Source organism: Engraulis encrasicolus, chromosome 16, assembly GCF_034702125.1.
Source record: "Engraulis encrasicolus isolate BLACKSEA-1 chromosome 16, IST_EnEncr_1.0, whole genome shotgun sequence".
Taxonomy (NCBI): domain Eukaryota; kingdom Metazoa; phylum Chordata; class Actinopteri; order Clupeiformes; family Engraulidae; genus Engraulis; species Engraulis encrasicolus.
In genome coordinates, this window is record NC_085872.1 from 21859267 (window position 1) to 21873069 (window position 13803).

General features: G+C 40.9%; 2 protein-coding genes and 2 non-coding genes across 4 annotated transcripts; 1 reads left to right on the forward strand and 3 right to left on the reverse strand.

The window, feature by feature from the left end:
- Nucleotides 1–6026: 6026 nt before the first annotated feature.
- On the forward strand, nucleotides 6027–8983 carry best4 (bestrophin 4). The gene is made up of 9 exons (XM_063219000.1): nucleotides 6027–6231; nucleotides 6322–6416; nucleotides 6886–7119; nucleotides 7377–7531; nucleotides 7631–7708; nucleotides 7799–7951; nucleotides 8034–8114; nucleotides 8199–8353; nucleotides 8436–8983. The coding sequence occupies exons 1-9, from the start codon at nucleotides 6080–6082 to the stop codon at nucleotides 8716–8718; spliced, it is 1386 nt and encodes a 461-aa protein (XP_063075070.1). The 5' UTR covers nucleotides 6027–6079; the 3' UTR covers nucleotides 8719–8983.
- A 98-nt stretch (nucleotides 8984–9081) lies between these two features.
- Nucleotides 9082–11934, reverse strand: rps8a (ribosomal protein S8a). Its single transcript, XM_063218999.1, has 6 exons — nucleotides 11836–11934; nucleotides 11008–11114; nucleotides 10690–10789; nucleotides 10368–10543; nucleotides 9912–10041; nucleotides 9082–9239 (listed from the first exon to the last, which is right to left on the reverse strand). Exons 1-6 carry the CDS (start codon nucleotides 11837–11839, stop codon nucleotides 9130–9132), a joined length of 627 nt encoding a protein of 208 aa, XP_063075069.1. The 5' UTR covers nucleotides 11840–11934; the 3' UTR covers nucleotides 9082–9129.
- On the reverse strand, nucleotides 10142–10212 carry LOC134466676 (small nucleolar RNA SNORD38). Its single transcript, XR_010038379.1, has one exon. It is a non-coding gene; the product is annotated as a small nucleolar RNA SNORD38 (small nucleolar RNA).
- LOC134466677 (small nucleolar RNA SNORD46) lies at nucleotides 10862–10967 on the reverse strand. The gene has a single exon (XR_010038380.1). It is a non-coding gene; the product is annotated as a small nucleolar RNA SNORD46 (small nucleolar RNA).
- Nucleotides 11935–13803: the final 1869 nt, after the last annotated feature.

Here is a 13803-nt window from a genome sequence, read left to right on the forward strand (position 1 = left end):
AAACCAGTAGTGTAGTCTACGTAGAACGCGGGTATACGGAGTATACCCACTTCTAAATTTCAGGGATTTCAGCATACCCACTTAAAATCGATTGATCCATTGTTTTGAATGGCACAAATATATAGAGTATACCCACTTCAAAAAAAACCCTCAAATATACAGTATACCCACCATAAAAAGTAGACTACACCACTGTGCAAAACGCCTGAAACGTGTGTCTGAAATCGGTTTGCAGGGGTTCTCATATCAGCATTGGCTTTACCTGCTCTCCATAACATCCTCTCAGTGACCTGCCGGTGCTCACTCCACAACAGCCATGAGGCCTGTTCTCTGATTTCAGTCCGTGTGGGAGACTGTAATTACAGCGTTGGGTTACCCAATCACACTGAAACCAGCATCTCTGCCCATTTCCCATAGCTGCGCATTACAGGGCACCAGTCACACAGAACACATGAAAGGGACTGGGCCTGAATGCAGCTCTGTTCCAGCCGCGACCACCTCCAGTGACCATGGCCGTAGCCACATATGAGGTAAGGGAGGTCCGGACCTCCCTAATTTTTTGAGAAAATGATATATTTTTTTCATCTCGGTTTTTGCCTACCGGTACATATTTTTTGCATGTTTTTAGTAGTCGATTTCCAGAATTGATGTTGCCCATTCACAAAAGTTAATTTTTTATGAATACTTACCACCACCATCAAATTCTAAGCATTCATTATGACTGGGAAAATTGCACTTCATACATGAAAAAGGGGATCTTCTCCATTATCCGCCATTTTGAATTTCCAGAAATAGATATTTTCAACTGCAAAACATACTGTATTTTGGTCATACTAGTAAATATTAGTCTATTATTTAGCAATTTAGCAAATATAAATGAAAAGACCAAAATTGGCAGAAGACAGCACAGTTTCAATGACCAGCATAGTAGTTGCAATAGATACTCTGGGCACCATCCTACACAGTGCACCTTTTTAAAAAATCACTATTAACCTCCCTTACTTCGAACTTCTGGCTACGGCCATGCCAGTGACGTGACCAGCCACAGAGGAGCTGCCCCGCCATCAGCCTGAGTTCACGGAGCCAACTAGACATCTGAGCACCGAAAGAAAGCCACACTTTTTCACATATAGGTGGGGGCCCAGGTAGCCTCAGTGGAAGGTCCAGTTTACTGCAGCAGTCGGGTTACAGGGCCAAGACACCCTGCTGATAGATTCTGTGTGGATCACAAAGTGCCGGTGCAACCCGGGTCGCCGTGATGATAGATGGTAGTCTCCTCACAATATTTCAGAATTTCTCTTCTTGGAAGATTTCAGTTGATTTACCATCTACTGTTCATTTACAAGGATTGTTTTATTTGGCTTAATTAATAATAACAACAATAATACAGTGCATTATTGTACATACAGTGCTAGGCATACATACTGTACATACATACATACACACATACATACATACATACATACAAATAATATAGCATTTTATTTATAAACATCTTTCAAAACACTCAAGGACACTATATAAAGACTTTGTGCAGATGCACATGTTACTTTTATCAACACGATGACTACCAGTATCTGCTTGAATTAAGCCCAAGGCCCTGATCCTTGCCTGCAAAGCTACCTCTGGTCAGCTTTTCCTCCAGCAGCCAATATCTGCATTGCCCTCCACTCACACAAGTCGATCCCAGTTCAAATGATTCTTTGTTATTTGGCGGTGGCAAGAGTAGGGGCATCCCTCTCAACCATCAAGAAGCTTGTGAAGACTCATCTCTTCCAAGAGGGCTTTCTTGGATTGCAAAACTAACTCTCCTCATCCGTGACCCTATATAACTAAGTGCACTTTGTCATGCCTGCAAGTTCACAATTTGTAGGTTTTCTTGTACTATTGTACTCTGTATTCCCCCACACTGTATTTTGCTTTTTTTATGTCCTTTGTAAGTCTCTCTGGATAAATGCATCTCCAAAATGTAATGCAATGTAAAAATGTGCGCTCTTTCATCAAATTATTTAGACATGGCTGCAGGGGGGACCTTGTGTTTGATGGGTTTGTGTTACAACGCAATAATAATGAGATTGTGGGCTTTAGAAACATTTGAATTTTAATAGTGATTTAGGTGGACAGTTTATATTCAAGATTTCTACAATCTCACTGTGATAAGTCGAATAAGGCCTTTGATTTACAAGTGAAGAGATGTTTATATTGTGTTTTTCTTGTTTAAATACACTTATTAACCCCTTAATGAACGCCGTACCTCCTGTGTTACGCTGTAATAGACATTGAAAGTTAAAGGGGCCCTATTATGCTATTTAGAATAACTTTCATTGTTAATATTTTGCTTTACTGTGGTTAGTGGAGTTAATTTCCAATGGCCACGTGTTTTCATGTCCATTATTTTTATCATTGTGTAAATGTACCCTACGCCGCCTGTTTGAAACGCGTGGAAGTGCAGAATTTTAGACAGTCAACATTCTGAAATCTCGGCGCAGCATGGAGCGTTTCATCAAGCATTCTATTACTAATATTACGTCAGCAGCACAGCTGCTTTTGACCTGGAATCCAACTCTGTAGCCTATGTCTAAAGTTGAAAGCCAAATAGTCCACCCAATGTTCACAATTAATCTGAAAAGCATGCATCATAAGTCCCACTTATGTTATTAACCATTACTTTTGAGCGCCTTGCTGTGTTATTTGCTGAGGCCCATCCCTATACAATGCGAGTCTTCCGTGCATGGTTCAGTTTGATTTCAAAATCGCTTGGGATAATTAGGCTACCATACATCTGAGAAAGGTATGAAAAGTGCAGGGTACAGGCTATAACGTCCGATTTGAGGTTTCATGAAATAATACGCATTGCATATGATGCGTAATAACACGATATTGCGGCCATATAAAAAAACCCTAAGCCATCTGCGCTGTCTTGTTTATTTCTGATATCCTTTCTGATAAGTCATCTTTATCTTAAACATTATTAACGCTAGCCTACAACTGTATAGTAGGCTACTACACTACTATGACAGTGCACGGGGCCCTCTAGTAGTACATTACGACCTGGTCATTGCCATTCTAGTAACAGCACATTTATAATGCCATGTCTTAAGGGGCTAATGGTGCTGCAGGGGCAAAAGACGTCCAAGTATGCCGAATGGTGGAATACATTTGTTTGTATTTTACTGACATGCACTGTAACTACTGCACTGCTGAGATTCTTTGACATTTCCTCAACCTCTAGAAAAGTGAAGAGATTGGGTGGGACATTTTCCACCCCCACACTCTTTCCTAGTCAGACAATTATGCGGAAAGCGAGAGAGACACACACACAGAGAGAGAGATGACCCTACAGTACTATCAAGGAGTTGGTACTTTGCTGGAAAGTCTGATTTTACACTCCCACATGTGCTGCATCTTAGCATTAAGATAAGTAGCAGCCTGACTATTGACCACATCGCCACCACCCCAACCCACGCACACACGCACGCACGCATGATCACACACACACACAGGCTCTCACACACAATCACTGAATAATCTAGCTGACCTGGCCCTTGTATTCATATCCTGCTCAAGATCTTTAACCAGTGTTTCTATTTTAAAGTCGAATAAACAAATAAACCCCCACAGGGCTGTGTTTATGCAAGCAAGGCCTGGCTTGGGTGTTTATTGGAGATATGGAGCAGAGGTCGGCACATGGTGGAGCTACAGAGTAGGCTGGATCCCCAAGCACAAGCCCTCAGCTTGGGGACACTGCCCCCACGTGGTGTAGTAGCTGAATTGAACAACATTGTCATCATCTTTCATTGGTATGACTATGAAGGTGTGGGAGAGTTACTGTGCTCTCCTAAATGGTTATGTATGGGGGCTGAGGCGTACAAACTTTTAGTAGAGAAAGTGCGCTCAACTCCGAAAAGTCTCTGAAGCGTCACACTGGGCTAGGCCCCATACCCTGTACGGGCTTACGTGCATTGCTTGGGGACCCGGGTTTGAGTTCTTCCTGGGTAATTTACCCAATCTCTCTTCCACTATCTGACTGTCATACTCTTCATTGTCCATCCATAATAGAGGTAAAATAGACCATATAAAATGTACATGGTCGTATGTTATATGTTTTTATCTGGACAAATCATATGCATTGGTGTGACAATGGAGTGTAAAACGTAATGCCAAGTTAGTGGGAAAGCCAATAAAAAGTGATTTATGGCAGTACCTCTTAGCACTCGCTTCAGACCCATGAGAAAAACAAACAGGCGAAGGTCAGAAGAATGGTGATGTACTATTCCAGTGTTTCTCAACAGGGTTTGCCGGGGCACCCTGGGGTGCCGCGGGCCACCCTCAGGGGTGCCGCGGAAACGTGGCTGATAAATAAATTATGTAATATGATAAATATTTGTCTAAATTGATAAGTCAATGGAATCTTTCAGTAAAGTAAATATAGGTCGCCCCAGTCAGCTGCAACTTTGAACGTAGGTCGTGTGACGTCTCCAAATGTGTTACTTTTCTAAGCTTTTGTGGTATCGGATGCGATGCTATGCTATGTTACGGCTTGTTGGTTTGGGGTGCCTTGAAATTTTTCATGAATTGAAAGGGTGCCTCGCATAAAAAAGGTTGAGAAACACTGTACTATTCAATACTACAGTGGTTTCAAACATGCCAGAAAACTATATGGTTCCGGATGGCAGTGTCCATTTGTAATGAGTTGTTGCTGTCATAAACCTTCACTGTCACAGACTGAAGGTTTACACACTGGGAAACTTTATGTTCACACCCAATGGCACATGTTTCAAATGTTTTTAAATGCTTCATAAGAGGCCAAATAAAACTTCCCTCAAAACATGGAAAAGCCATTTTCACAATTTTAAAATGAATTACCATAATAGTAGTAATAATAATCATCATCGTCATCTTCATCACACATCTACTCAATTAACTGTGGAATGAAAAAGGTACATCAAAATATTGGTTTGCAAATTGTACACAGTAGGCCTACACCAAGCATTGTAAAAATGCTAGTAAGTTATTGATGTTGACAAGTGAATGGTTCACTTACAGTATGATATATAGGCATACGATATCCATAAGATCATTCATCACTACTTGAGACCATATAGTGTCCATCTTCCCCTCAACTAATAGCAAATATGAATATAATACAGGTAGTACAACATTGATTCTATATGATTTACTCTCAATGTACAACACCTGTTTTTATGGACAACAAATATTGAACTTAAAATGTGCTATGTATTTAGTGTAAAATACATGAAAAACCCAGTTTAAATAATGCTGCCTGATGGATCCTTGAAATCCTTACACATTATTGAAGATTATTTGGGCTGTGGTAGTATCTTATCGTATGAATATTTAAAAGGGGTATTATCAACCAATACCATTATCAATATAAATCCCAAACCTTAGAAATGGCAAAACATTACCATGCCATAATTAAGTGATACTCATTGCGTTTATCAATGTGAACATCCATGTGGTTGGGCATTCACGTTGTTCTTGGTCATAAATCAATGCAAGGTGAAATACTACATTGTGGATATAAAAAGATAAGTGAGAGCATAGTTGAGAAGATTTCTGAGCCAGGCATTTCATAGGGCAAGGTGGCAGCTCTCACATAGAGGTAAGCGTTTTCACTTAAATGAAAAAGTAACATTTGTGCTGATTTTATTCACAGCATTTGCACTTGGGGATAGTTTTGCAATTACATGTTTACACAAGAGAATAATATTACAGCAGAGATGGTCATAAATGTTACAAACATAAAAAGGTATTATAAAATATTAAATATAGATATGTATTGTTGTTTACTGTAGTGTTGTAAAACCTATAATTCCAGGTTTTTGAGTTCTTACTGGAATAACTCAAGACATGCAAGCTCGAACTGAAAAGGCAAGGTCAAAGACTGTGCTGTAAAAATACAGTGTTACTAGGGTAACTTTAACCCCCCCCCCCCAAAGCAAATTCGCAAATATGATGGGACTTCCCATTGAGTATTTTTTAACAATTTAAAGGGTGCTGCTTCATACAAATTGTCTTTTTTTGTCATCACAGCCCACAAAAGCCCTTTGACATCATGACGGTCTCCTACACCCTTGAAGTGGCAAATGCCAGATTCGGTGGCTTCTCAAAGCTTCTGTTCAGATGGAAAGGCAGCATATACAAGCTTCTCTACAAAGAGTTCATTGTTTTTTGCATGTTATACAGCGTAATAAGCGTTGTGTACAGGTAAAATGTTCTCAATCTCTAAACATTTATTTATTTTAAATATGACCTCCTTCAAGGTGAAATTTTGACCATATCTCTTATTTCTGGCAGGTGTTACCTTAATGACAGACAGCAGATATTGTTTGAAAAAACAGTTCAGTACTGTGAGCAGTTTGCAAATTTTATTCCCATGTCTTTTGTCCTTGGTATGTAATTCCAAAATATTTTCTTTATTTAAAGGTGCACTATGTAGGATTGTGGCCAGACAATGTATTGCAACTATGCTGCCCATCGAAACTGTGCCAAATTTGATGACAGATGTTCATGAATACCATATTTACAAAGTAATAAACTATTTACTAGTATGACCAAAGAACAGTACGTTTTGCAGCTAAAAAATGTCTACTTCTGGAAATTCCGATGACAGACACAGAAAAGATCCACGTTTCTATGTATGAAAAATTCAAATTCAATAATGAAATGAATACTTAGAATTTGATGGTGGTGTCAAGTATCCATGAAAAAAAGTGACATTTGTAAATGGGCAGCATGAAATTTTGAAATAAACCACTTAAAATATTACACAGTGCACCTTCAAAATCTTTTTTTATTATTAATTTTTTTAAATCACCTGTTATATCCTATTTTGTGACTGAACTGTATCTGTCCCATGAGGTTTCTATGTCACACAGGCATTCAACCGCTGGTGGGGCCAGTACACTAGCTTCCCACTGCCAGACAACCTAATGATGGTCGTGTCTGGCAATGTCCACGGGAAAGATGAGCATGGCCGCCTCCTCCGCCGGACGCTGATGAGGTATGCCAACCTGTCCTCAGTGCTCATCCTCCGGTCCATCAGCACACGCGTACGCCGACGCTTCCCAACACTGGACCATGTCGTAGAAGCAGGTGTGGAGCATGCAGACACCACCTTACAAACCCACTTGAGATGATACACAGGGTGACTTTTTTGAGAAATATTCCTGAGATACATGATTGTCTCCTAAATTTATGACAATTATATTTAAAATCTGATGCTGATCAAAGTTCCCAATGAAATTAGTCTTAACATTATTTCCCAGAAAGTTGCCCTGTGTGTCTTGAGCTCTACACAGCTGTGTACAGTATGTACAATAAAACCAGTGCTTTTGTGGTCTGGGATTTAGGCTTCATGACCCAGGAGGAGCAGAAGCAGTTGGACCATTTGTACTCCGACTTCAACAAGTACTGGATGCCCCTGACGTGGTTCTCGAACCTGGCGTCGCAGGCTCGCGAGGAGGGGCGTGTGAAGGATGACATTGCTCTGCGGCTGCTCATGGATGTGAGTTATTGGCAGTGTCATGAAAAGGCGCCAACACGTTTAGACAAAAGGTTTTAAATCTTTTATAAATCGTCCATCATTTCCCCTTTTCTCCCACAGGAGCTGAACAAGTACAGGGGAAAGTGCAGCATGCTGTTCCATTATGACTGGATAAGCATCCCACTGGTCTACACACAGGTCAGTAACGCCTGTACTTTGATTTGATTCGGCAACAGCATCCGTATTCACATTCGTGGCACAGTTGAATGAACTTAATATTTCTTTTAGGTGGTCACCGTAGCAGTGTATTCCTATTTTGCCTTCTGCTTGATTGGACGCCAGTTTCTAAACCCAGCCAAAAACTACAAGGGTCACTCTCTGGACATGTATGTCCCAGTCTTCACCTTGCTGCAGTTCTTTTTCTATGCTGGCTGGCTTAAGGTAATTTTACTCACTCTACGGATAACAGTTAAGTCCCAAGCAAATGTTTATTCCAAACTTAGAAAACTGCATTTTGTCACAGGTTGGTGAACTGATCATCAATCCATTTGGTGAAGATGACGACGACTTTGAAACAAACCAGCTCATTGACAGGAACATTCAGGTAATACACTGTCAAAACACACAGACAGTGTATACATACCATTAAAACTTCAAAAATAAATCTGCACACTAATATTTTTCCAAGGTATCCATGCTAGCTGTGGATGACATGCATCAGAACCTTCCCCTGCTTGAAAAGGACAAATACTGGGTGGAAAAGTACTTTGTCCTTCCCTACACCACATCCACAGCAGATGAAACCCACAAACAAGCCTTCATGGGCTCCACATATGATATGAGGTACTAGTACGTCAATACATTCTTATATGAAGCAGAAATGCTTACATTGACTGAAATTGTAATTTCTCATCCTTTCTTTTAGGCTAATTGGAGAGGACCCCTCAGACACAGCTGTGAACAGCTCTGCAGTTAGCAAATACCTGCCTGTACATGTGTGGCCTCCATCTAAACGCAAATGTAAGAAACGCAGTAGGGTCAAACTACTGTGCTACCAAAGAGAGGAGTCAAATGCTAAGAACACTACCAGTCTCTGCAAAAAGCCTACAGAGGTCCAGTGTGACGTCCAGTATGTTCAGGAAGGGGGAGATGAGGACCAGAGACATGCAGGGGACGACACCCATATGGACACAACTACAGCCACCTAACAGCACACCTCCAATACCACCACTTCACTACTGAAAGCCAACTGACACCTGTAACTTCAAGCCGTATATTCTGAGAACGGCAATTAAGTTTTAATTTGTAATATTTCCAATAAAATAAATCCAAGTCCATCCATTTACAGCCTGATTTTCTTTACAGTCAGGCCCAGACAACACCATCAAATCTAATAAGTCACATGGCAAAACACACGTGGAACCCACCGTTTCAGAAATAGACAATTGTTTGAGTTTGAACCGTTGTGCCAAACTTGTTTCCCTACCTATGCTGATGAACTGTGTTTAATGTCAAATGGATGAAAAACAAGGACCAACACAGCCACAAAAAACGAGCAGAACTACCGAAAATTTCCTTTTCTTTTTTTAATGGTCGCAGTATCAAACAGGGCTGTACATTTATTTGCCTTTCTTGGCCTTGATCTTCCTCAGGTAGAACTCGAGTTCTTTACCTTCCAAGACATAGCCATCAGCTCTGCCGCACTGTCCCGGTCTTGAGGCAATGCAAGCTGAAAGGCAAGAGGACAAAACAAAATATTTAGAAATCTGGCACGAACAGTCTGCCCACCACAGCAACTACGTAAAAACGAAAAAAGCAAAAGGCCATGCTCTGCAGACATGATTAATTTGACACACGTTTCAGTGTTCCACAAGTCATGCATGCCAGTTGTCCCTTGAGATACCTTAGAGAGCCAAAAAAAAATAAAAAAATAAAAATAAAATGGTGGCCAGCTAAAGCAACAATAACTGGCAGGAGGCAAGGCCATTATGAATTCGAGTGGTCAGTTCTCCAATGGTGATAGTCCTCATGAGTATAGGACGCAGCAAAGTTGTATCCTCATTCCACTCGAGCAGATAACCATGGCATACTACACAGCTTCACATTGTGCAGCTTAAACAGACGAACAGTGGCTTTTCCATTTCAATCACGTTTAGGTAAATTCAAATCGCAGTGGGACAAATAATCCCAAAACAAACTGGACTGAAGTCATGCATGCAGAGTGAACTTTTCCAATTTTCAACCATAATATTAGTTTAGTTTGCACAAAAAGAATATCATGGGATTTAGTTTTAATTCCTTGATATGTCCAGTGCATGCGAAGAAATTACCAAATCTACAGACCGACTGAAATGGTAGTGAACTACACGAAAGTGAAAAACCACCGAGCTAGCCAACTCACCGAGCAATTTGCCCTGCAGGAACTGCTCGTCCAGAAGAGGGGAGATCTTGCAGGTCTTCTTGCGATTATCGTACTTCTTCTGAGTCTTCTTGGATCGCTTCTTGTTGATCGCTTCCTCCTCTTCAGGACTCTATAACAAACAAGTTAACATGCAAACACCATCAACGCCTGTCTTAAGCCAAAAACCTACAGCCAACTTCCTATAAAACTCATAAAGCATTTGTAATGTCTTTCTCAGCAAAAATAAAAGTAACATCACTGATGTTCAGCAGCAGAACTGACAGGATTCTCATCATTGAAAGACACGTTTTTGAAGTTAAACAAGATCGTTAACACCAGTTCAGGGACTAATTGGTTAAGAATTATCTGGTAGTCCAAAACCTTCATGACACTTCTATCAGCACGAAGCCTCAGCAAAATGACACGATTAATTTTTTTTTTTTAAATCACACGTACCAGTTTGGCACCCTTCTTGCGTCCAAGGGGAGTTGCGTAGTGGGCCTCATACCACTGTCTGAAGGGAGTGCTGTCCACAAGGATGATGCAGTTCTTCACCAGGGTCTTGGTTCGCACCAGCTCGTTGTTGGAGGCATTGTAGACCACATCAATGATCCTGGTCTTGCGTGTGCAGCCTATAGAGTACAGCAGCAATTAACCACCCACCAACTATGCATTTCATCATCAAATCATTTGAAATCAAGAATCCAGTGTAAGCATAGCATGCACTCAACCCAACTCAGACACTGCACTCCAACTGACAGAACAAAAAAGTACTCACATTCTGATCCCCAAGAAAAGTTGCCAACATCCAACCTCAGGGCACGGTACTTCTTATTTCCTCCACGAACCCTCACTGTGTGGATACGGCGGCCTCCGATCTAGAATAGAACCACATCTGTTAACATGTGCCTTTTACCTTCCAAGTCACAGGTGATGCTCATCACTGCAACAATGTGTCAGTGTAACTATGACTGATCCTAGCATTGGAAGGTCCAGAGCTTTGACCAAAACGGTCAAAAAGGACCAACCTAAGGACGTGTTTACATCACCCACAACGCAGAAACCTTAAGACAGAACATATCATTCAGACAGGTACCTTTGTGTTTGCAGGAGGGCGTCCCAACTCATACTTCCTCTTCTTGTGGACAGGCTTGCGTTTGCCACCGGTCTTGCGGCGTTTATGCCAGTTGTCCCTTGAGATACCTTAGAAAGCAAAACATGGTGGTCAGCAAAAACAACAATAACTGGCAGGATACATTGCCATTAAGAATTTGAGTGGTCAGTTCTCCAATGGTGATAGTCCTCATGAGTATAGGACGCAGCAAAGTTGTATCCTCATTCCACTCGTGCAGATGATCATGGCATACTACACAGCTTCACATTGTGCAGCTTAAACGGAGACGAACAGTTGCTAGTTTCCATGTCTCATCACGTTCAGGTAAGTTCAAGTCACAGTGGGACAAATAATCCCAAAACAAACTGGACTCAAGAAGGCACGCATTAACCACACTCTCCCTGATGTAGAAACGTGTCTGTCAGAGGCTAGTGAAACGCTACAGTTAGCAACACAGCTAGATTTCACCTCTCCCAACAAAAACAATGCACTCCGAAGAGTCAGTGTTTAAACCTATGATGTATGCAACAACCAGAAGACATTCCGACACACACAAGAAAACCTTACACGATAAATTAGTGTAAAAATATAGTTATCCCATAAGAGCAGCCATCTTGGAACATGTTAGCAATTACTAGCCACTACTATTGATAAGTTATTCAACAGAATATCGGGACATATCACTCCATACTTTCAGACAAGTACTTAACCTGAACTATATTAGCGAAAACAACATTGAAATAAGCCTAATTTGGCTCAAAAGGGATAGATGGAGATGGATAATGCAACGTCTATCCATCAAACACGTACCCATTCTCAGGCGCCGGCTAGAAAGAGGATTCGCAAGGGGTCATGGGTAATTTTTAAGCAACGACCCATCGCGAGAAAATGCGCGATTTCATGTGTCAAGCCCTAGCAGGCCTTTGAGTAGGGCCTACTCGGTAGGCCTTAAACTTTGTATTAATCAGTTAATAAGTGAATAACAACGCAGTCGAGTGATACATTGTGTTAATTAAGACAGTATTGTTACACGTCTTCACATTAAAATACATTTAATCGATGTGAAACCCAAAATGGATGAAATTCATTATGCAATCTTATATCGGCAATCAAATGATGCAGGTCTATGCACAGATCCAGGCCTGTGGCTGTGTATGTGTGCTTCATGTACTCATTTCATTGACAGTGTTACAATCTGTTTCATTGAATTTGACGCTTTTTTTAAAAGTTCAAAACATCACAAGCCACAGGTAGTGCACATAAATAATTCAGGGCTGTGATAGCTGATTGCCAAAAACACTTTCAGTGTGTTAGTTCCTATGGTGCCAACAGTGGATTTATAATTGAATTTTGGGGTGGTTAATCAAAAATTCCTGATTAATCAGGAAAAATCAGATTTAGGAATAAGCCACCAGTACATTTCACCCATCACGTGTGATGTTACATTAATTAACTATTAAGTAATATAAGTATTTCAAATTAAAATGAGTTAAGGAAGACACCCGTATGAGCTCCCACAGCAAAACAATTCAATGTACTAAAATTGCAGCTGCTGCCTTATATCCAGCATAATCACACTGTACAAAGGAGGAGCCTGCTGAAGTCCCCATGTTAAGATCGTAGGGCACCTCACANCATAGGCGCCGACTTTTGTTTTGTCCCGTGGGTGCTCACTGTTCCCAACTGGGGGTCGCGACCCACAGAAAGTCCAGTTTGTTTGCCATGCCTTGCTTTCCAACAACATAACCGGTTCATGAGTTGGTGACTTTATTTGAATGAGTAGGCTACATAATAAATGTATTCTAAGCTTATTTATTTTCGTTGTGGTTGTCAAATCAATAGGCTATTTTACAATAAAATCGCCTATATTTGAATTGAGATTGAAAATGGAATTGCTTTACATGGTGAAGGGCCTATAAATTAAACGCAAAGCCCAGATCACGTTTGCCGGTGCCTTTTTCTAGACGGCATTATGACTAAAGGTGACCGTGTTTAAAATGAATATAGGCTACACACAGCTGTGAAGCTAGAAGATCAAGATTTTCCTTGAGCATGCCACTAAAGCTAAATCTGCAGTCACTGACTATGCAGTCAGTTACTAAAATGAAACCATGCATGTGAAGGTTGTATGTCTTCAAATACATTTTTATGAAGCATAGCAGCATTGTGCAGTAGCCTAATACAGACGTCCAAAGAGGATCTCAATTGAAAACAATAACAGCAGCAGCAACGCGAGCGCCCACAGTGAATTCAGACTGGCGTTCAGTCACTTGCAACACAGCGTTCATACCACGCACTTCATGCTAGCTATGTTCAAACCAGGCTACTCAGTCACAACTAAACCCAACAATGTTAGCAGCCAGAGCCGCATATAGCCTACAATGGCAAAAAAATCCAACAGCGCACAACAAGCATGGATATGCAAAGGCTCAACTTGGTCATACCATCACTAAAGACCCATAGAGCATAGAGAAATATCAAATAAACAGCACACGGCGGTGCTACACATGGGATTAGCAGGATGACAGTGACTTACCATTTTGTAGTGGGCTAAACTTTCCAACTGCTATCCTTTGTATGTAAGAAGTCCTAGCTTGTAGTGACAAGTAGGCTTAGATCCTTCGATAACTTCCATAACTTGTGAAATAATGAGCAACATAATTATACAGCTTCACGCGTAGTCTGACTCTGTGATAGAACTACTTCAACTTCGGAACCGTCTGCATAGACACTGCACTGTTCTGAAAACTCCAACCGGGCATTTTTAGTCAAGACTCC